The following is a 22,051-nucleotide window of genomic DNA, read 5'->3' as shown; positions in this document are numbered from 1 at the left end:
GTGTGGAGCTGCAGCTGAGAGTTTGTGGAGAGCTGCAGTTCCCCAGATGTGCTTCACTCCCAGAGCAATGGAAGCCCGTCACACACGCATGACTGCGTTCAGGACTGGATGAAGAGGAGCCGTAGAAGTTCAGCACAGGGCCACAGCCCAGCTGTCTGCAGACCACAGAGGCTTCAGTGAGACTCCAGGAGTCCAGCAGAACTCTCCTCCAGACCTGATGGACGAAAACTTCCAGCTCCCCTTCACACTGTCTCTCTCCAGAAAACCGCACCAGACCATCATGAAGAGCCAGAGTTGAATCTGAGGGAAATAAGTGAATTCAAAACTTGAATGACACAAGCATAAATCTTCAGTCTGAAATGTATAGGGAATAAATACTGCATTTTGAGTAGCATAATGTCAGTGAATGTTACAGTATTATGGACTCACTAGAGCAGATGACACCAACATCTCGTCTATGAGAACATTCAGCTCGACTCCATGAAGAGATGGAACATTCAGAGAGTTTTCCTTCGCTCCCGTCACAATCAAACACATCAGCCCAGATTTCACCACTTCCCTCTCCAAACCAGTCTGATCCCACAACGGACACAGCAATCCCACAATTCAGCTGTCTACAGAGGACACTGGCAGCTCTCATATCCCAGCATGCATTGCACACTGTGCCCCATCTACTGTTAAACTGATGTTCAACTCGACCTGAACACATGTCAGGACCCTCTTCCAGCCTGAGATCTGTGTAACCTGGAGAAAGAACACAGAGCTTACTGAGAATCATTCTCATGTTCTTAGCTCTGTTTGATACAGTCACGTAGAGCTACTGGATTTGTTAAATAAATAGGTTGAACATTTTACCAGAACATATCAGTCCGACATCATTTTCATGAGTGCAGGTTACTTTATATGACTTTGATGATGGACAGCTTCGAATGCGTGATTCATTTCCTCTACACTGAATCTCTTGTGCCCACATCTGAGCGTGTCCTTTACCAAAAGCAGCAGCTCCCAGCAACTTTACAGGAGCCCCACAGTCCAGCTCTCTACATACAACCTCTGCATCCTGCAGGTCAAAGACAGCGTCGCACACTGAACTCCATCCACCTACAAGAAGCATCTCCACTCTTCCAGAGCACAGGTGAGACCCGTCCACAAGTCTTGTCCTTCCATATTTTATAGTTTCTGATTTCATTTACACAACATAGAAGACCATCTGTCATTATGATTTTGATACAGACATAAAACAAGAAGCAAGTGCTTTAATAATTTTTTTTAAAGAATGAAAGTGAGTAGTTTAGACCATAAAATATGCTAATAATCAATTTATTGTTTATGAATTGCTCTGAAAACCAATTTGACACAATTGAACAGCATAGAAGTCTGATTACAGATGCATTAACAGGCTGATGTATGGAGTAGCTCACCTGAGCATCTGACTCCAGCATCTTCACAATTATAAGCATCCCATCTACTTGATCTACAGCTCATCAGTGAGGACTCTGATCCCTGACAGGCCACATCATCCATCCAGATTTGTTCCAAGCCTCGTCCAAAGTGACCACCACTCAGAGCCTCTACAGCTTCTCCACATTCCAGCTCTCTACACACCACTGAAGCATCAGTCATCTCCCAGTCAGTACCACACACTCTTCCCCACTGTCCATTAAGATGAACCTCCACTCTACCACTGCAATGACTGTTACCACCAACCAACCTAACAGTCTCAAAATCTGTACACAAATGAGAGAGAGAGAGAGAGAGAGATTTAACCACAGGAACAGTAGAACAGCCTACAATCATAAGCAGAAAGAAGTTCAGTAAATTCAAACTGTACAACTAGTGCACAAAAAAATTACAAGTAATCTTATCATTAAATTGGTTGCATGTAAAAGCTCAAATCATTCATACAATTGAATTCTTAATTAATGATCAGTGTTACGAGATCTTATTTCCTAGATTTACTTTCTACAGTGAAATGAGGCCATCGTAGATAAACTGCTTATATAAATACACTCTTTACTTTCCACCTTGTGTACTTACCAGATGTGGTTAGAGTAATTATAGAGGAGAGTAAAATGAGTGTCAGGCATCCCTCCATCACATCTTCTGTTTGACTCTGTCAGCACCAGTTTCTCCTCTGCTCCCTCAAACACAGAGAGAGAGAGACTCACAGCTGCCAATCACACTCACTGTTACCTTATTAGAGAGAAGAGAGGAAACCATCGAACACAATCAGTGACAAATCAGAAAGCAGAATTTTTATTTTCTCCATATACAGTATATCAGTGAAGTGTCAGTGCTGATGAGCGGGACTCCTCCTCCAGCTGTCTGTGGACAGACTCGTCTCAGTCATAAGTCAGCGTGGAGATAAAGACACACTAAACTTAGAGCAGCTGATATTCAGCATCAAAGCCTGAACCTGAACACAGCAGATGCAAGACTTCTGCAACTCTGAATACTTCAAATATGCACACAAACTTACTAGAACCAATTTCTCATAATTTTAATGAATTTAACATTTTAATCTCACCGTTTCTAGATAAATTATGCTTAATATCACTGTAAGTGTATTTTTACTCATTTGTTCCTTTATTCTAACCAATCAAACAATAAAATAAAAAAAACATATAAACTAGTGTATATTGTCACTAAAGCGATTGTTTAGTTTTTTTGTTGTTTGTTTTAGTCTTTATTGAATTAAATATTATCTGCTTTCAATGGGTATACCTTGAAGAATAATAAAAATGTCCAATTTGAATAAATGTAAAAGAATATATAAATATTGACACAAATACATATATAAATAAAAGTGGAAATAAATAAGTGTATAAACAAATAAATGAAAACAATGAAAGAAAAATGCATTTATAGGCTATATGTATAAGGAAATATAGAAATACTTAATAATATTTGTTGTTTTACATTTCTTTGTAGATTTATTTATAACTTTTTTATTTTTGTATTTATTTATTTGATCAGTTTCCTGGTCACAGGTTGAAGAACTTTAGGTTATTCACGTAACCCCGGTTCTCTTTCAAACATTCGTTCGGTATCTCACCAATTTGGAAATTGCCTGGGGCGTGACCAATCCTGGAAGCACCAATTACACCACGTCTGTCGATTGACTGACCAATCACGACAGTGATGAGGGAGTCCCACCTCCCCAATATACTGTATACCACTGCATAACGGTCCCCACCTCATTCTCAGCATATCTCTTTCCTGTGCTACTGCAAGGAGGGAAGTGTGGTGTGATACCTCACTCATGTTTAGGCATACCAGGCACACCAACCAACTCAAAATTGTGTGAAAACAGTAACACAAGCCCACCATGTATTATTCACAGAATAGGATTGAGACATGTGAAATAAAAACTTTTTTTTTAACACACTTAGGATGGAATGAGCCAACAAAGGCTCTGTGCCTATAAAATCTGACAAAAGTGTGTCGCGAAGCCCAACTCGCAACCACACAAATGTACTGAATTGAAACGCTCTTAAACAATGCCCACAAGGTGGCTAACCCACGGGCACTATGAGCCTTCAGCCCCTCTGGAGGACTTAGACCCAAGCTATTATAACAAAATATAATAGCTTCCACCAACCAGTGGTACAGGTGCTGACGAGAAATAGGTTTACACTTATGAGAATCAGCCCATGATACAAATAACCGATTACTTTTTCTTAATCCCTTCATCCTGTCCAAGTAGTGACACAACACACAGACAGGGCACAAACAATGAAGCCGCTCATCTTCTGTCGAGGAAACGGGGGCCATGAAAAGCCAGTAAATCCACCTGTCTACAGGAGAAAGTTGACTCGCTTACCTTAGGCACAAACGCTGGGTTAGTCTTGAGGGATACTAGCAAGAAATCCGTAGCAAATACCATACAAGAGTTATGAACCAAGCATGAAGTTCACTAACTCTTTTCGCGGTCGTCAGAGCCAATAACAAAGCAACCTTTAGCAAAAGGAGAGCTTCAAATTGATATTATCTATCGCCTCAAAAAGCGATTGAGAGAGTGTGTTAACAACCACGGACACCACAACTGCAGAATCAGCAGCTTTCAAATCCTGTTCAGAAGCCGCACACCCCTCATAAACCTGCACACATGTAGGTGTTGGCCTATGGTATTCCTGTCAGTCTCCACATGGCAAGCAGAAATTGCAGCAAGATAAACCTTAATGGTAGAGTAGGCTCTCCCCTTATCTAAAAGTTCTTGCAGAAAACACAAGACCTCTGCCACTGAACATTGAAAAGGTACAGTTTGCTTTTGCATGCACCATAATTCAAATACATTCCATTTCCTATCATATGCAGAGCACGTCGAAGCCGCTCTCGCATTTTGAATTGTTGCAATCACTCTTTAGAGGCAAACATGTAACATTTAAATTCAACCTCTCACGGGCCAGGCCCAAAGAGCCACTTTGTAAGGTGCCGGATGAAAAATCCCTCCTCGAGCTTGTGAGAGGAGATCTCTGCGCAACGGGAGAGGCCAGGGCCAATCGCACATGATCTGGATTATCTCCATCATCCACAACTTACCTGACCAGTCTGGCACAATCAGAATTAATAAGTGACCGCAGACAGCGTGCAAGCAATGTGACAACACTATCACTTTGCGGTTGAAGTGGCGCTTCGGACATAAGCGTTGTGCCACTACCCAGCACTGAAACTCTCTCATCTGTAACAGAGGTTATTTCCTCCTCTAAAATCTGAGCTGATTCCCTTTCTGCTGCTGACATTAACACACTGTTGAAAAGTGGAGGTTTTACAGCAAACTGCAGACGATAACCCCGTTCTGTCATGGATAATACCAAAGGATGTGCTGTGCATGCCCGCCAACTCACTGCATGAGCAGAGAGCGGACCGCTGAAGCTCTCGCTCACTGAAGTTGCGGCAGCGCCATCCAGCAGCGGAGCTAGGGGTTGCAGCTCTGATTTGGATGTATTTTTGTGTATTTTTGTTTTTTTATTCTCACACAACTGTGTGCTCTTGGCCCACTGGCTGGATGCACAGGAAACATTTTTATTTTTTTCAAATGGAAACACTTGTGTAAACTTTCATCCTCTCTCTTGCATATCCCCGTGGGCGGAGAGGGGGCTGTGAGGGCCCCGTGGGTGGAGAGGGGGATGTGGGGCACTGGATGAACTGGTGCCAACACTCCAACAAGAGAACTTCCATCCTTTGAACATTTTTCTTGAATCACATCCCGATGCTTCTTTGGCAGAGGGGAGGAACTAGACTCCTGCGTCGTGTGCAGAGGGTTGCTACAGAGACTCCGTGAGTGATGTAGCCCCTCTTTTGACCCAAAGCCAGACCACAGGTTAGGTCGTCCGTTGCTTTTTCCCTACCTGAGGGGGTGAACCTCCCTCTGCATTGGCTGCTCAGGTGGGTAGGCTAGGGTTTCTGTACCCTAACTGACCCCCCCTGGAAGGAGAGGCAAACCCTGGATGCATAGGTTGGAGTGGCCGAGCAGTCGGCTTCCTGGGAAGGCAAGTTTCAAAAACTTCCCCATCCTTCTTGCACAAGTCATAATGCTGATGCATATTTGTCACTGCAATCCCAAAAGGGCATTTCGGCTCCACTGGGGCATCGAGGAAATCTGCCTTCTCCCTTTCTGATAAGAACATCAGGCCCAACCACAGAGTGGCCGCAGTTCTGGACCACTCCATTGATGAACGCAGGTTGAGATCTGCAATGACGCAGAGATCGTCACCTTGACGAGACTCATCTTGCAGTGTTCGGGATAAGCGAGCACAGCCTGTACATGTCTAACTCCCAAACACACTATGCACAAAGGGTGAGAGTCTGTAGATGAGATCAAAGACCCACATGCGCTCGGAATGCGAACTGTAACCGCTCAATAAAGAAAATGAGAACCCGCCTTGACACGCTGGCTCAGACGTGGTGTAATTATTGCTTCCAGGATTGGTCACGTCCGAGGCGATTCCCATAGTGAGATACCGAATGAATGTTTGAAAGGGAACAGAGGAGCGATGGAACAGGGAGGCATCAGAGAAGCACATTATCTGAATTAGTTTTTTGATAACGACCACAATGTTGTAGTTTTTTTTATATATAAATACCAATTTAAAGTATACAGGGAACAATTTAATATAGTTTTCAAGTAGGGCCAGTCCTAGAATTTTGGGAGCCCTAAGCAGATTTTCAAAGGGCAATGTATAAATGTAAACAAAATGTTTAAATAAAGATATGGCATATTTAAATATTTGGTGTTATTTGATAAACACCAAAGTGAATAAAAAGAATCTGAACGGCTGTTTGAAAACCTGTTAATACGGTCAAAGCCTGTCACTCTTTCAGTGCTCATCATGGCGAGATTTTGTTGAAAAGAACCAAGAACAAAGTGTACTTCGCAATGCTCTGGTAAAATGACATAATAATAATAATAATAATAATAATAATACAAATCTGGAATCTTTTGACATCACGCGTAAAGGCTCCATCATTTCCACAGTGAATGAATGAATGAATGTATGGCGGATAGTGCAACAGACTGTTTTGTTTACACAAGCACGGACGACACTCGCAGTGTTTTCAATCTTTTAGTCTCACTATGATGATGTGAATACACAAATTTCATCCCCAGCTGCTCTGAGAGTCACTTCATTAGCATTTTAATGTTTCATTTGACACAATATCACATACACAGCAGATGCAAATTCATCATGTCAACCTGTCAAAATAAAAGTTTAGTTAAATGTGAAGAAACGGTAAAAAAGTATATTACCATTTAACAGCCTGACGACTCAGTGTCACGACAGTGCTACTACTACTACTACTAAATATTAATAAATCTTTATTTTTAAAGGATTAATCATGTTTTTTCTTTTTAATTTAACACCTTAACAGTATTAACAGTATTAAAAATAAACATCTGTTGTGCAGCACTTCGTTTGTCAAAAAAAGCACTTTCGGTTTTGACTTTTGATTATGATAAATTAATTTGTTTTATGCCTTCATCTGATTACCAGAAAATTTAAGAATTTAAATTTTATATGGCCCAATTCTATATGGCTCTTAATTTCTTTTTATGAATTCACCATTTGCAAACTTATGTTTACTGGTCTTTTTTTTTTTTTTTGTAGAAATTTCAATAGCATTTGTATTAAAACTATAATTACAGAGTGTAATTAAAAAATAAATAAAAAAAACTCGAGAATTGAATCGGATCAAGAGCTTGTGAATAGAAATCAAATCGAATAGGGACATCTGAATCGATACCCAGCACTAGCAAGTCAGTCCTGGGCCAATATGCTAAATAATTTGTACGGTCCCCCTAACCCCGTCCTCCAAGTACATTGAAGAGACATTTATAGACGTTCAATGTAATGTATCAAAAGAGAAAACAATGTCATAAAAAAAAACACTACCCAAAAAACATTTTCACCATGGCCGTAGCCAGGGTTTGAATATTAGTGTGGTCTGGGTTGAAATTGTGCTATAATAACCCCACTCATTATATACACTAAACACTTTAAAAGAGACAGATATGTAGATGTCTTATGAGAAATATGTTTTCTCTGTTTTGGAGGAATGAGCATTATTAAATGACATCGCATTGCACTATTACTTTAGGTTAGGGGTATATCATTTTATCAGTTGTTTATTATTCATTCAGCAATACATAGGCGTATTACTGTTATAGTTCTCATTAATAACCATAGCTATATAGATGATAACTTTGTCAAGTGCCCTTATGAATGTTGTTGTCACAAAATTTAACTACAATATGAAATAGCACAGACGTAACATACTTGTTCTACAGATCTCTGCACTAGGGTTATATGCTACTGTTTTGATAGCGTTAATAACGTTTCTGACAGATAATATCATGATGTTTTGTTTTTTTGCTTTTGCCTTAACTGTATGTGGTATCCTGTCAGCAATAACATGTCTGTGGGCTCTTTTGATTACTATCAGTTTAACCCTTTTGGCGCCACGGTCGAGTTTACTCAACAAGATGCGGCACTGAATACAACGGCCGATTTTGTCAAATAGGGTGTCAAATTTCATGTAACCTCCCCTGCACCAGATAGCAGACATGTAATACTTCATCTCTGACTCAAAAAAACATCATGCTCCTATATAAAATCTTCGAGCTAGAGCGCATTGAATCAGTGCGAAAAAAAGCGGAGCTAGTGTGAGAGTGAGCCATTTTATCTGACCAATATTGTCAACGTCAGCGAGTATTGGCATTAGATTATTATTATTATCATTATTATTATTTTCTAATGGCATCAATAAAGCTTCAATAAAGCCGTAATGAAGTGTTGGAGCTTCTATTCTCGGACACTGATTCTGAAGGGGAATATCTGCATTCAGAAGCTGACGGTGATACTGAAAGTGAAAGTATAGCCCTTCACCAAGCACAAACGGTGAATCCTTTGCCTAATGTAAATGGTCCTTTGCCAAATGTCAGAGGTGTGAACAATGTTTGCTGGGGTCAGAGTGTTCATCGCGAAATTAGCAGGCGTGTTATTGTTGTGGGGACGAGGCGGGAGATTTTTACCGCGCTAGACATGTATATTTGTCTTCTGACCGCACCTCTCCGCAATCGCGGCGACAGTATTGTAGTGGAGACTTTGTCTAATGCCACTGGGTATGTTAGACGAGGTCGAAGTATTCATAGGACAGTTAGGAGGCAAGGTGGGGAGTCGCAATGACACTGACAGTAGTCCAAGCTGTGCACACTTGGCGCGTGCGCGAGGCAGATCTGGCCGCGCTGCTCATAGCAGAAGCAGAGGCGATGTGACACGGTGCATAGCTTTTGAACTAAACAGGTCTTGTCTACTTGTGTTTGTGTGTCATATGAATAATATATATGTGCCCCATACATGGAATCAGAGTGCCTGCTGCATGTAGTAAAATTGAAAATCCCAACTGCTACATGCATTTGGTTTGTTTCTACCATTTATTAGTAATGATTTACACAGTTTGTTTACTACTTACTATTTACCTGAGCATTCAGTATTGTGCAATATAGCACACAGAAGGTGAGGGACATTTTTTGGGGGAAAGAAGTGCTGCATTTTATTATTTAAACATGTGACTTTTCATGAAAATTCTATAATTCAAGATGGCCATCCCCATATGACGTCATAATATGCAAATTAGATGGGAAAATAAAATCCCTACATAAACATTGGGTCATCCTTAATATTTGTATAATTGACAGAAAGTCTCTATCTTTAATAAATTTTAAGATATAGCCTTCTGAAATTAAGATGTCAAAATCGAACGTTTTAGGAAAAAACCTCTGGCGCCTAAAGGGTTAAGTTCTGGCAGTGTAGTCAGATATTGCTATGAAAACGAATAAAAATAGATACAAATATCTTTCCACCTGTAGTCACTAATGGCAAACAAACTCTCTGCCTAATTGTTATTTCTGACTATTCTATATATGTCCTCTGTCTGAATAAGTAGAAAGGAAAGACATGACAAAGCAGAGACAAGGATGTTTGAAAGAGCCTCTGCATGTGTGAATTGCCGAATAGAAGAGCAGTGAAGTGCAGGAAACAGCTGAATGCGGCGCGAGCTCGGTGCCTGTGAGTAGATACGGAAAGACCATATGGCTGGCCTTTTAGGAAATATCTGACATTTTGAAAAAAATTTGAACAATGGCGCTCATATACAGAGCGATTTGAATATTTCCTGCAGGCAAACGCCATTGAGGATAAGAAGATTGTGCCTACTTCTCTCAGTGTAATGGGTGCAAATACCTTCACTGTGCTACGCAGTCTCGTACAGCCGTCTTAACCAGATGAGAAAACGTATACACAGATTGTGGTGATCACGGAATGATTTCGGTTTCACAAGAGAAAATCAGGAAGAGGGAGAAACTGTGACTATATTTGTTGCTGCACGGGAGAAACTTTCTGAACACTGTAAACTTTCTGAATGTAGTTGTGGGGACAAAAAGGCCACATAGAACATGCTTGCAGAGGAAAATAAAAGACTGCAAAACAAAAATGCAATAAAATGCCTGGTGCTTCAAAGAAAAAGAGAATTGTGTAATATACAATGTAATCAAGTTGAAATGAGTACACAGACGAAACTGACTCTTCTTTAGAGGAAGTTCTAAAAGTTCTAGCCATGGAATGATACTCCAAAGGCTCATGAGGGGCTACTGCAGTCAAGCCAGCCGCCAAGTGGTAAAGCATGGTCAATCTAGACTAGCAGCCACGTTATTTCTAGGGTCACGTATAAACTGCGTATTATGGTAAAACCATCAGAGAACTGATCTGAATGTAGTGCTCTTCCAGCAAATGCTGCTTTTTTCCCCCAACACACAATCCGTTACTGTCTGATACTGAATACCAAAATAAAAAACCTCTAATACTCATATTACAAAATAAGAACAATAGTATATGCTTGCTGCATCTCTACATTCGAAAAGCTATAAAAATATAATTTCTAGATTTCAAAGACTGGTTCCACCTCAGACAGAAAGTACAGTGTCAGCTGCATAGTTTCAGGACAGTGTGATGTGAAATTACAAAATAAGAGACTCCCAAGTCTCATAAATAAGTGCCTCCATCTCTGTTTTCAAAAATATATGTTAAAAAAAGTTATAGATTGCACAGACCACTTTCACCTCAGATTGAGAGTACACCTAGCCACAATGTCAGCTGCATCGTTTCAGGACAGTCTGATGTGTAATTACAAAATAAGAGCCTCCCAAATCTCATAAATAAGATGCTGCATCTCTACTTTCAAAATATATATATTTAAATAGATTAAATCCGGTAAAAGATCCGGTTATAGATTGCACAGACCATTTTCATCTCAGATTGAGAGTACACCTTGCTCTCATGAGAGCAAGTTTTGTATTTAATTTGGGGGTGTTGATGGGGTGTTGATGACACAGTGGATAAGACACATGCCTTTGGTGTGAGAGACCTGGGTTCGAATCCACTGTGAGACACCAATGTGTCCCTGAGCAAGACACTTAGTTGCTCCAGAGGTGTGCGACTTCTGACATATATAGCAATTGTAAGTCACTTTGGATAAAAGCGTCAGCTAAATGAATAATGTAATGTAATTTGGAAACCAAGACCCTAGAGTAAGGGTGGAGAAGCTCATACCCCAAGGTGATTGAAATCTGCTGCTGTTGGTCCATTGTGTTATTTGAAAACCAAAGTCACTGCACCTGTTTACCAAGAAATCTTGGAGCACTTCATGCTTCCCTCTGCTGACCAGCTTTTTGAAGATGCTGATTTCATTTTCCAGCAGGATTTGGCACCTGCCGACACTGCCAAACGCACCAAAAGTTGATTAAATTTTGTTGGTCAAGTCAAGTCACCTTTATTTATAAAGTGCTTTAAACAAAAAAGATTGTCAAAGCAACAGAACAACATTAATTAGGAAAACAGTGTGTCAATAATGTAAAATGACAGTTAAAGGCAGTTCATCATTGAATTCAGTGATTACATCATTCATCTCAGTGCAGTTCATGTAGTAAATGAATTGTCCCCAACTAAGCAAACCAGAGATGACACCGGCAAGGAACCAAAACTTCATCGGTGACAGAATGGAGAAGAAACCTTGGGACAAACCAGGCTCAGTCGGAGGAGGGGGGGTGGGGGGGGCAGTTCTCCTTTGACACATGTACATGTTGTTGGTTAAGATGATTTAACAAGTTTATACAATTCTTCCTATCCTATAGTAGAGAATGAGTGGGACTGTTCCTCTGATGCGATACTGTAGCTGAAGGCTGCATTGTTACAATATTATCTCTAATAGTAGCGATCTTAGAAGTAAAGTAGATCATAAAGTCATTACTGCTGTGATGTTGGAAAATGTCAACACAGTGTGCTTGACTTCCCAGCAAATTCACCAGACCTGAACCCCATAGAGAATCTATAGGGTATTGTCAAGAGGAAAATGAGAAACAAGAGACCGAAAAAATGCAGATAAGCTGAAGGCCATTGTCAAAGAAATCTGGGCTTCCATACCACCTCAGCAGTGCCACAAACTGATCACCTCCATGCCACACCGGATTTAGGCAGTAATGTATTGAGTACATGTACAGTAAATGAATTTTCAGAAGAACAACAATTGACAATTTCTTTTATTGTTCTTATTAAGTATTCTAATTTGTTGAGATAGTGAATTGGTGGGTTTTTGTTAAATGTGAGCCAAAATCATCGCAATTAAAAGAACCAAAGACTTAAACTTCTTCAGTCTGTGTGCATTGAATTTATTTAAAACACAAGTTTCACAATTAGAGTTGATTTACTGAAAAATGAACTTTTCCATGACATTCTAATTTATTGAGATTGACTTTTATATGAACGTTGGGGGAGGGGGGTGGCTTTTAATTTGTAATTCCACATCTGACACTGTGGTAAGTGGGAGTGTTCTTTCAATCTAAGGTGGAGCTAGTCTGTGCAATCTAGAACTTTTATTTTTATAGAAATTTTATAGTAGAGATGAAGCAGCATACTTTTTTTAGATTTGGGAGGCTCTTATTTCATAATTCCACATCAGATAGTCCTGAAACGACACAATTGGCACTGTGGAAAGGTGTACTTTCAATCTGAGCTGGAACTAGTGTGTGCAATCTAGAACATTTATTTTTACAGATTTTTGAATGTAGAGATGCAGCAGTTTATTTATGAGATTTGGGAGGCTTTCATTTTGTAATTACACATTAGACTGTCCTGAAACGATGCAGCTGACATTGTTGCAAGGTGTACTCTCAATCTGAGGTGGAACTAGTCTGTGCAGTCTAGAACTTTTATTTTTATAGATTTTTGAAAATAGAGATGCAGCAGTATATTTATGAGATTTGGGAAGAGATTATTTAGTAATTTTGTAAATTACGGCCTATGCTCTCAATGTCAAATGCAGAAATGTTAATCCATGCATTTATGACCTCAAGGTTAGATTATTGTAATGCTTTATTGGGTGGTTGTTCTGCACGCTTAGTAAACAAACTTCAGCTAGACCAAAACTATAGAACTAGACTGAGAGACCATTTAAAGGCCTTTGCAGTGTATATATATATATAGACTGAAATTTTTTTTTTTTTTTTAATTTTATTACATTTTATTTATTTAATTAAATTGCATTTAGCAGACACTTTTATCCAAAGCGACTTACAGTACATTCAGGATATACATTTTTACCTATCGTGTGTTCCCGGGGAATCGAACAATGCAATGCACTACCAATTGAGCTACAGGAACACATATATATATGTGTGTGTGTGTGTGTGTGTGTGTGTGTGTGTGTGTGTGTGTGTAAGAAAATTTTATGGTGTAATCTGTATTGTGAATTTTATCGCATCGTAAGTTTATTGAATTGTTACATCCCGATATGCTACTAGTTTTTGCTGATCATGCTGATTTGTCCACAGTAAAGTTCAGCCGATGTCTTTGTTTTTTTTATTTTGGGCTAGTTAAATCCATTTTGAGCTACCAAAATGTGAAGAATGTATGGCTGAAGTGCTACCAGGGATTTTGAAATTTTGTGAGCCCTGAGGTGTGTTTCCCAAAAGCATCATTAATAATGACTTGTCAGCTACTGTACTTCTAGTCCAGAGGTGCCGAAACTAGGGCACGCAGGCCAAAGTTGGTCTTTTATAATATATCCGTGTCACATTTGACCCTGGGCCACAAAACATAAGTAAACTCATAAGTAGCACATGTAGGTTATATTTGTAGCATAAGCAATCGCCAACAATACATTAAATGGATCAAAATAATTGATTTTTCTGTTGTTAAAAAATATTAGGACATTAAAAAAGTTCCATAAAAATAATAGTAATGTAAATATATTTATTGTGTGAAGATCACTACATTTATCAAAAATATATTTATCATTAGTAGCCTAATATTTGTTGCTAAGGACTTCATTTGGACAACTGGGGATTTTCTCAATATTTTTTTTTTTTTGCCGTTTTTTATTGTTGTATCTCTGCCAAATATTTATAAAGTAAAACTCAAAAAAAAAAAAATGTACCCGTATGACTGGTTATGTGGTCCAGGGACACATATTATAAATTTTATGTAAGTTTAATTGCTATATCAAAATAACTTATGGTATATCATATCAAGCGACTTTCCGCAACACACCTTATCCCCTAAACACACTTGTTAGTAATATAATTTAATTTGTTATTTTGACTGTTGCAAAAATGTTCTCAAATAAACAAAGTCAATAGACATGATTACCTTTTTAATGTGTAAAAATTACTTTATATGTCTGACTCTTCATGGGTTACATTAGTCAAGAGGAATACAACAAACATTGTTTTAGTATATCAAGAAAAAGGTTTATTGTAAAGGTTGACATTTACAGATAATGACAAAAATGAAAATAGACATTAACAATGACAAAACAAATTTCTAAATCTCTACCACAGTGCATAGTGGAATTACAACCGAGACCTTCTCTTTAGTGTGACTTAACTGCACGGTTGATGTACTAAGTACACATCTGCCTGCAATACGCTCCACAGGGAGAAATGCTGCAGCAGTATCAGTCTGTGTGCCCTGCAAACTCCATACCTCAACAGGACTCCCAAAGAAATGTCTGTCTGGATGAGCGTGCAACCATGTAACCTTTGCAACAATATGCTGAAAAGTACATGCTTTAGATTTTAAAGCAAGCTGCAAACACTGTTCTTCTCGAAGATGCTATCCAGCGTCTTTGTGCTCTTGAGCGAAAGTTTGACGAGCAAAGACCGCAAGAGAAACAAAGACCGCGGGAAGAGCCATTACATAAAAGGATAAAGAGGGCGCACAATGTGGGCATTGCGGTAAGTTGAGTTTTATTTTAGCGGACAATATAGTAGTAAAGATATGTATAATAAAGGCTAGATGTTTGGCCCGCACCGCATTTGGCGGCCATCTTACCACGGGGAGCTCGCTCGCTCACCTTGACTAAACAATTATTTTTGACCCTTTCGTTGTTGTAGTTGTCCGGCCTTTTAACAGTTTGTCACGTCTGTAAGTTACACAACGTCGTTTGAAAACTTTTGTTTCCAGCCAATGTAATGTTATGTGTGCATGTATTAAAGCGTTTTTCATTCAGTGTTACAGGAAGCTGTAAGGCGCCTTCACAATTCGGAAAACAACCTACATAAATATGATCCACAAACTGGGTAAGGCTGCTGTTTTTCTGTTATGTTTATTTGGCCTTTGTGGGCCATGCTGTTTATGGGGTTTTACATATTCCTTTTAAATGTATTTAATGACACACTTCTCTCTTTCCACACAGAATAAGTTCGCCTCGTAACCAAGCAGTCATGACTTATCTGCTAGAGGAATTGAAAACAACTTTTGCAAATGCAGACCCTGAGTGTATACAAGGTAATGTTAAAATGTTTGTTTAACAATTTTAATGTCCATAATTTTAGTCTCTTATATTTTGTCCATCTTATGATTTCAATAGTGTAGTTTCTGTCACTTATCTGGATTTTATTTTATTCAGCGTGTTGCAAGACAAACTTTGAAACACTTCGGAGTAGGCTTGTTGCGATAGTCGGTGTTACCGGTGAAACACGGTGTTTAACCCACCTACCGGTCATAGCACTTGACCACTGGCACCGTCCCCATTGTATTGAAGTTTTAGCCTATAGCAATAAAGCACTTAATTCAGTTAGTGACTACGTGCCTTCGTAATTTAGCGTAAGCGGAACGAGCGCCGCAGTAAAGCAGCAGGTGTCCGATTTCATTTATCATTTGAGGAGAGTGAGGCGGAGCTAACTGGCAAAGGATGGCAGAAGATCTGGTTTCAAAGCGAACTGTTGCAATTTAAAATGAAGGTTTTTCGTTTATTGTTTCTCATTTAGCCTATTTATAATTTTTTTGTACGGTGTATGCAGTTAATAGGCCTACCTCTTTTTTTAACAGCTTAACGTGAGTTGAATTTTTATATTAGTTTTTTTTTTGCACTTAAGTGTCCAGTGATTATTCGGGTAGGCTACCTTATTTAACGAAGTTTTTGATGTTCGTTCGTTTCATATTCGATGGTTGTGCGGTGTTTTTTTTTTTTTTTTTTCTGAAAAAGGCAGGCACTTTATTTAACGAATAGTGAATTTTTGTATATAATTTCTTGTTTGATACTTGTGCAGTGGTTCGTTTTGTTAATAAATGCACTTTAAAGGTGTTTCACAAGTGCTTTTGTTTAGTTTTTGCATGGTGTGTTAAGTTATTATTCATTTTGCAATAAAGATGTGTGTAATAAAAGCGAGTGTCTATTGTTTTGTGTATTTTTATTAAGAATAAAATAAATTAACCCATGATTAATTCAAACAAAAGCTACTGAATTGCCGCTAATTAAAGTGAAAGTAAATGGAGACTTGTGCACGTCTGCACGACCGCATTTTCGGCCACCCGAAATCCCCGACACGAAACCCCGGTGACACTGGGATTACCGTGTCGATTTTTTTACACGTCGATTAACCGGTGGAAAAAATCCGTCACCGCAACATCCCTACTTCGGAGAAAGTACAATTTGTCTCAGCCAGAAAAGTCCCAGCTAAGAGATGCCATTAAAACAGGAGCTAAAAACCGACAAAGGAGTAGAAGGGTAGAAAGCAAAGGGTAGAAATTCATCAAGTTGTCTTTAAAGGGATAGTTCACCCCAATTTGAAAATTCTGTTATTTTCTTTTGATAACCACAAAAGAAAATGTTTTTAGGAATGTTTGAAATCAAACTGATTATGAGCTCCAATCACTTCCATAGTATTTTTTTTCTCCTTTAAAGTCAATTGGGGCTCATGATTGGTTGGATTATAAACATTCCATCTTTTGTGGTTATCAGAACAAAGACATTTACAGGTTTGTAACAACATGAGAGTGAGTACATTGACAGAATTTTCATTTTTGAGTGAACTATTCCTTTAAGTTTGATACATTTCTGGGTGTTTTTAGTTTTTTTTTTAGTTTTAGTTTTTAGTCACAATTGTCAGAACTTTGTGAGGAGCTTCAGCGCAGATTGGAGGCAGACATGCGCTACACTATTTTGCATCATCAGCGTGTTAAGGCTGATGGAAATGGACATGATGGACCTTCCTTTCTTCAACTTTAACTAAACTGCACTGGTTTTGCAATTTTAATAATTGCACCACAAACTGCACATTTTCACTTATTCTCTTCTATTTTATCTTATTCTTTGTATACTTATTAGGTTAGATTTATTTAGTTTCATATTCTGCAACTTATTTTCTTTTAATATTGTTTGTGTTTGCTGTGTTTGGTTACATTTTAAATACTTTGTGCTGTGTGTACATATTAAGTAGTTTATTTAGTTTTATATTCTGTAACTGTTATAATATTGCTTGTGTTTAGTAAAATTTTATAAATATACTTAGCTTTGTGTACATATTATTTCGTTTTATATTCTCTAACTGTTATAATATTGCTTGTGTTTGGTTAAATTTTATAAAAGTACAGTTCCTATAGTTTTATTTATATATTTAATGCTTTAAGTGTTTTGGTTTAATTTTAATAAAAAGAAATTCTGAATCCATTCTGTTTTCCAATTTTGAGTGGGTTGGGTGTTATAGTGGGTGGGGTGGTTATGGTTTATTAACATAGCTGGCCAAAACCAATCAAGTCACTATGCTATGAGGGCTTGGGTTGGGCTAAATGTAAACCGTGACCAATCAAATACTAGTATCAGGAAATTGACAGGTCACTGTCCCAATAGTTGTCAGGGTTTGGGGTGTGTTTTTTTAAAACAACCAATCAATGTTGAGAAAAAACACCAATAAGGACAGCAGAGGTGTGTCAAGGTGTGAAGTGAAAGGGCTCTTGAGGTGTGAAAATGTCTCCTGACAACATTCTTCAGGGGATTACTTGCCATGGCATTAAATGGCTGCATATACCACGGGGATATCCCTTCAGCAAGATACATCCGAATAGGTATCATTACGGGAGTTTCCTAACTTGGTGGAATTAGAAGTTTACCCTCAGTGGAACTAGTAGATACTTCCGAAAATCAGTGGTGTATACAGGAGTTTCCTAGTACGGATACACCTCTTTTCATGCAGTGCAGGGGCCACAGCACTCAGGGTAGTAGACCAAACTGGAAGCACCAGGTCTTCAATTTCCCAGGTAGTTGGGTGTTGTCAATCATCTGTAGGCCTGCATTAATGTCATTACGCAGTTGCTTCACCTGGTCTTTGTCTTTCAGGCTTGCGTTATAAAGCTTTCCGAGGCTTTTGACTGGCCGCTCAGATACAGTAGGGATTGGGTCATCGCCGATGAAGAACTGCAAATCAGTAAGCACTCCCTTCACCACTGAGATGCTGCATGACTTAGCTGGTTTAATCCTCATACGGGCCCAACTGATGTTCTCCTCAAGTTATCTAAGTAAACTCCTGGTGCATGGAACGGTGGTAGTCAGGAGGTTTTATGGAGGAAGACCGGGGAGACACTTCCTGTTTGTTGTCGGTGGCTGTATTGCGTTTGAGCTCCGTCACTATATTCTTTTCATTGACTATTTTTAACTTAAAAATCAATTTTATACATCATCGTTTTCGTTTATATAACGTGCGAATATATCCTCTATTGTATTCTACAACAAAAACAATCAGAGCGCCTCGCTATCACTACTTTTATTTTGATCTCCCGGGTCCGCTATTAGCTTTTAGCCCGTTAGCATCAGCAAGCGTGGTTGCTGCTAACTGCGCTTACATTGCTAATACTCTATTCACACACATTACCACTGCTGTACTCACTGTTACTTGCTTTAATGGCGGATGAATGTCTCCACTCTGTGCAGCTCGAGCTCGAGGCCGTGGGGAAGCAGATTCACGACCTGGAGGTAAGGCAGGCCCAGCTGAGAGAGCGGAGAGCCGTGCTGGAATCATCCCGGGCTGACGCTCACAAGTCCGGGGTAAGTATACAGCGTGCTGCTAACAGTCCCACCACGTGTACTCCGTGTGTTTCTCTGCACAGGCCCGGTGCACCCAGGACGCGATCTTCCCAGATGTCCTTCACTGCGACACATGTCCTTCCGGGCGACGACTTCTCCCCCTCCTGCCTTCGAGATCTCCATCCGGAACCGCTTCGCTCCCCTCCGCGAGACAGGACGCGACGCTGTGATCATCGGAGACTACATCGTCCGACACGTAAGTGCTACGTTAGCCGAAGGTAAAGTGCACACTCATTGTTTGCCTGGTGCTCGTGTTCTTGATGTTTCTGCGCAGATACCTGCGATCCTGAAGGCCGACGAGAGCTCCAGAGCGGTCGTGCTTCACACCGGGGTTAACGACACCACGCTGTGGCAGACGGAGAGTTGAAGAGGGACTTCAGCAGCCTGATCGAGACGGTTTGCAGCACGACGCCCGTGGCGACGATCGTCGTGTCAGGACCACTGCCCACGTATCGATGAGGACACGAAAGGTTCAGTAGACTTTTTGCTTTAAATGAATGGTTGTTGTCATGGTGTAAAGAACAGAAACTGCTATTTGTTAATAACTGGAATCTTTTCTGGGAGCGCCCTAGGCTGTTTCGCGCTGATGGCTTGCACCCCAGCAGAGTCGGAGCGGAGCTGCTCTCTGACAACATCTCCAGGACACTTCGCTCCATGTGACTAGTAAGACAATTCTCAGATAATTATTATGATGAGTTTTGTTCCACCCGCTTAAATGATAAAAGTACTTGCGCTGTAAAAACTATTAAGACTGTGTCTGTTCCCCCGAATAGTGAGGTCAAAATATAATGTAGATTCTAGAAAAAATCTTATCGTAATTAAACCAGAAAAATGTAAAGTAAAGGAACAAAAACAATTTTTAAAGTTTGAGCTCATAAATATTAGATCACTCACACCCAAAGCAGTTATTGTAAATGAAATGATCACAGATAATAGTTTTGATGTACTCTGCTTGACTGAAACCTGGCTAAAACCAAATGATTATTTTGGTCTAAATGAGTCTACTCCACCAAACTACTGTTATAAGCATGAGCCCCGTCAGACTTGTCGTGGCGGAGGTGTTGCAACAATATATAGTGATATTCTCAATGTTACCCAGAAAACAGGATACAGGTTTAACTCTTTTGAAATACTTCTGCTAAATGTTACACTGTCAGACATGCAAAAGAAATCTAATGTATCTCTTGCTCTGGCTACTGTGTATAGACGACCAGGGCCGTATACAGAATTCCTAAAAGAATTTGCAGATTTCCTCTCAGACCTTCTAGTTACAGTTTATAAGGTGCTAATCATGGGAGATTTTAATATTCACGTTGATAGTGCAAATGATACATTAGGACTTGCGTTTACTGACCTAATAAACTCCTTTGGAGTCAAGCAAAATGTCACCGGGCCCACTCATCGTTTTAATCATACACTAGTTTTAATTATATTGCATGGAATCGATCTTACTGCTATAGATATTGTACCCCAAAGTGATGATATTACAGACCATTTCCTTGTATCGTGCTTGCTGCGTATAACTGATATTAACTATATGTCTCAGCGATACCGTCTGGGCAGAACTATTGTTCCAGCCACCAAAGAAAGATTCGCAAATAACCTGCCTGATCTATCTCAACTGCTATTTGTACCCAAAAATACACATGAATTAGACTAAATGACTGACAACATGGGCACTATTTTCTCTAATACATTAGAAGCTGTTGCCCCCATCAAATTGAAAAAGGTAAGAGAAAAATGTACTGTACCATGGTATAACAGTAATACTCACTCTCTCAAGAAAGTAACTCGTAGTCTTGAACGCAAATGGAGAAAAACTAACTTAGAAGTTTTTTAGAATTGCATGGAAAAACAGTATGTCCAGCTATAGACAGGCTCTAAAAACTGCTAGGGCAGAGCATATACACAAACTCATTGAAAATAACCAAAACAATCCAAGGTTTTATTTAGCACAGTGGCTAAGTTAACAAATTACCAGACGCCACCTGATTCAAATATTCCACCAACGTTAAATAGTAATGACTTTATGAATTTATTCATTGATAAAATAGATAACATTAGAAATACAATAGCGAATGTAGATTCTACAGCGTCTAACACTTCAGTTTCATCCATCGCACCCAAAGATAAACTGCAGTGATTTACAAATATAGGACAGGAAGAGCTAAATAAACTTATCACTGTATCTAATCCAACAACATGTTTATTAGATCCTGTACCCACTAAATTACTGAAAGAGCTGTTACCTGTAGCCGAAGAACCGCTTCTCAATATCATTAACTCGTCGTTATCTTTAGGTCACGTCCCAAAACCATTCAAGCTGGCGGTTATCAAGCCTCTTATTAAGAAACCAAAACTAGATCCTAGTGTACTGGCAAATTATAGGCCTATTTCAAATCTTCCATTTATGTCTAAAATTTTAGAAAAAGTTGTGTCTGCTCAATTGAGCACCTTCCTGCATAAAAATGATCTGTATGAAGAATTTCAGTCAGGTTTTAGGCCCCACCATAGCACAGAAACTGCACTTGTTAAAATTACAAATGACCTGCTCCTTGCGCCAGATCAAGGCTGCATCTCATTTCTAGTCTTACTTGATCTTAGTGCTGCGTTCGACACCATAGATCATGACATACTCATAGATCGATTACAAAACTATACACGTATTCAAGGGCAGGCTCTAAGATGGTTTAGATCCTACCTGTCCGATCGCTACCATTTTGTTTACTTAAATGTAGTGTCATCTCATTTATCATCAGTAAAATATGGAGTGCCACAAGGATCCGTCCTAGGTCCCCTTCTATTTTCAATATACATGTTGCCCCTTGGTAATATTATTAGAAAATACGGAATTAGCTTCCACTGTTATGCTGATGATACTCAACTATATATCTCAACGAGACCAGATGAAACTTCCCAATTATCTAAGCTAACAGAGTGTGTTAAAAATGTAAAAGATTGGATGACAAATAATTTTCTCCAATTAAATTAGGATAAGACAGAGATATTAATTATTGGACCAAAAAACACTACACAGAATCTTGTAGATTACAATCTGCAACTAGACGGATGTACTGTTACTTCCTCTACAGTCAGAAATCTGGGTGTTATATTAGACAGCAATTTGTCTTTTGAA

The 22,051-nt window shown here is 39.2% G+C and overlaps 1 protein-coding gene across 1 annotated transcript; it reads right to left on the bottom strand.

Moving 5' to 3' along the window:
* Positions 1-278: 278 nt before the first annotated feature.
* Positions 279-10,293, bottom strand: LOC132103780 (deleted in malignant brain tumors 1 protein-like). Its single transcript, XM_059508874.1, has 6 exons — positions 9,744-10,293; positions 2,038-2,141; positions 1,422-1,727; positions 856-1,179; positions 414-744; positions 279-300 (listed from the first exon to the last, which is right to left on the bottom strand). The coding sequence occupies exons 2-6, from the start codon at positions 2,093-2,095 to the stop codon at positions 279-281; spliced, it is 1,041 nt and encodes a 346-aa protein (XP_059364857.1). The 5' UTR covers positions 2,096-2,141; positions 9,744-10,293.
* Positions 10,294-22,051: the final 11,758 nt, after the last annotated feature.

The sequence above is a fragment of the Carassius carassius genome, chromosome 24, assembly GCF_963082965.1.
Source record: "Carassius carassius chromosome 24, fCarCar2.1, whole genome shotgun sequence".
In the NCBI taxonomy this organism is placed as follows: domain Eukaryota; kingdom Metazoa; phylum Chordata; class Actinopteri; order Cypriniformes; family Cyprinidae; genus Carassius; species Carassius carassius.
Note: the sequence above shows the minus strand (reverse complement) of the source record. Positions and strands in the feature narration are given on the sequence as shown.